We start from the raw sequence: 1974 nt of genomic DNA, 5'->3' as shown, positions 1-1974 counted from the left end.
AACAAGCTTTCAGCTGCAGGGTGGGGAAGGGATAAATGACCCTCCTGTTCTCCAGTGCACAGAGCAGACTGTGGGTAGCCAGGGGAAGGAACCAGACTGTAACAATCTGCGCTGTGGACAGCCAGGTGACAGCTGAGTGAAGTTACCTACTCATTTTCCTGCCCTGCGTTTCTCTCTCCCCAGGTCACCGGGACCTTGGTTTTCACCATCTTCACCACCGTCCTGGCCTCCTTCCAGTTTGGATATGACATTGGTGTAATCAATGCACCTCAGCAGGCAAGTGGAACATGCACAAGTTCTCTTCCTTGGCAATCTGTCGGTGACAGAGAGCTATCACATGTTCCTGACACGTGGAGATAGTGTGCCCACGTGGGGACACCAGGTAATCCCAGCCTTTGGTCAGGTGTCATGCACATGGCTCCAAAGCTGATAAACTTGCCTTTGACTCCTCAGTCGGTAATCCTCAAAGAAAAAAAGAAAGTCATAAATAATTCTTGATTGCTGAGCACCGTTTGCTGAAATCACAGAAAACTTTAGCCAGATGTCACATGCTCAACCCTGTTGAGAGTGAGGAAGCTCAGCACAGCATTTATTCAGAGCTCTAAGAATGTGTCAGTAAAAAACTCCAAGTAATAACAGAAACTGATAAATATTTTCCCTTGGACAGACATTATTGAGCACCTACTTAATGTGTATCAGGCATTTTAACATAATGTTTTTTCTAATTCAGTCCACCCAACAACCTGATTTTTCAGGTCTCCAATCAGATTAAAACCTTTAGGAGCCCAGAACTTGGAAATGATGGGAGTCCTTCACCCCATTCTTGTTTCTTAGCATGCTTTCAGAGTAACATTCAAAAGTTTTAAACTAATAGTCAAGAGTCCAGCAAAGTCTTCACATACTCCATGATAACTATTAGAATGTTCTTATTTTGTTTTACTATCAAATACTTTCCAAAATTTTGTCATGTATTTTATGAAACTCTACCCTGGTGTCCAGTTCATAGACAGGCAAGAGAGATGGTTTTTTGTACCCCCTAAAGAAGCAACCAGGAGTCCCCCTAAGCTCTAACTCAGCTGATTAATGTGCTGGGGCAGGACAACACGCGCCCCTCTTTCTATCACCAGTGCCAAACACAATATTGGTGCACAGAAGGTGCTCTGGGACCTGAATCATATAAATTCATCATTGTTCTGCCTTCGTCTCTGCCATTACACTCTAAGGAAGACTGAAGATCCTGCAGGGTGTGATGTGTATAGCATACATTGGCCAGAGCCCATCACCTCAAAAAAGCTGCTCCTTGGCCCAAAGATATGCTTTTATTGTCACACATCATCCTGAGTGCAGTGGGGCCTTTCTGTGGGTGAAAGATCTAAGGCAACAGTTCTCAACCTGTGGGTCTTGACCCCTTTGGGGGTCGAACAACCCTTTCACAGGGGTCACCTGATTCATAACAGTAGCAAAATGACAGTCATGAAATAGAAACGAAAATAATTTTATGGTTGGGGGGGTCACCACAACATGAGGACCTGTATGAAAGGGTGGTGGCATGAGGAAGGCTGAGAACCACAGGGAATGTTTTGTGGAGCTGGGAAATGTAGTTCGTTTGTTTTTCAATGAGTGGTCACAATATTTGCCATATTGATGGCTGTCTTCTCTTTTCATGGAAGACTTGTCCCTATCCTAGTTCAACCACACTGGCCAATTTTAGAGAGGCCACTAGACAATGGTCTCCCATCTTTTGATTTTATGAGTCAGAGCTGAAAGCAGGGATTGATCTGCTCACGGGCCTCCCTTTTTGCCCTCTTGATAACCCACCTTTTTTGTGTGGTTAGAAAGTTGCTTAAACACAAGTATGTAAGAATGGTCATTCCATCCCATATCTGTATATTTTCAGCTGAATGACGTTTAGGATCCCTGGCAGCTTATATGTTGAGCTGCTAACTGCAAGGCCAGCAGTTTGAAACCACCAGC

General features: G+C 44.3%; 1 protein-coding gene across 1 annotated transcript in view; it reads left to right on the top strand.

The window, feature by feature from the left end:
- SLC2A2 (solute carrier family 2 member 2) overlaps positions 1 to 1974 on the top strand; it is a 49204-nt gene that overhangs the window by 17788 nt on the left and 29442 nt on the right. The window contains exon 2 of the mRNA XM_045297581.1: positions 184 to 276. Within this exon, the coding sequence (XP_045153516.1) occupies positions 184 to 276 (93 nt within the window). The remainder of the gene's footprint in view (positions 1 to 183; positions 277 to 1974) is intronic.

This window comes from Echinops telfairi, unplaced genomic scaffold, assembly GCF_000313985.2.
Source record: "Echinops telfairi isolate 266 unplaced genomic scaffold, ASM31398v2 ScPeMD7_7420;HRSCAF=8458, whole genome shotgun sequence".
In the NCBI taxonomy this organism is placed as follows: domain Eukaryota; kingdom Metazoa; phylum Chordata; class Mammalia; order Afrosoricida; family Tenrecidae; genus Echinops; species Echinops telfairi.
This window is presented reverse-complemented; position numbering and strand designations above follow the sequence as displayed.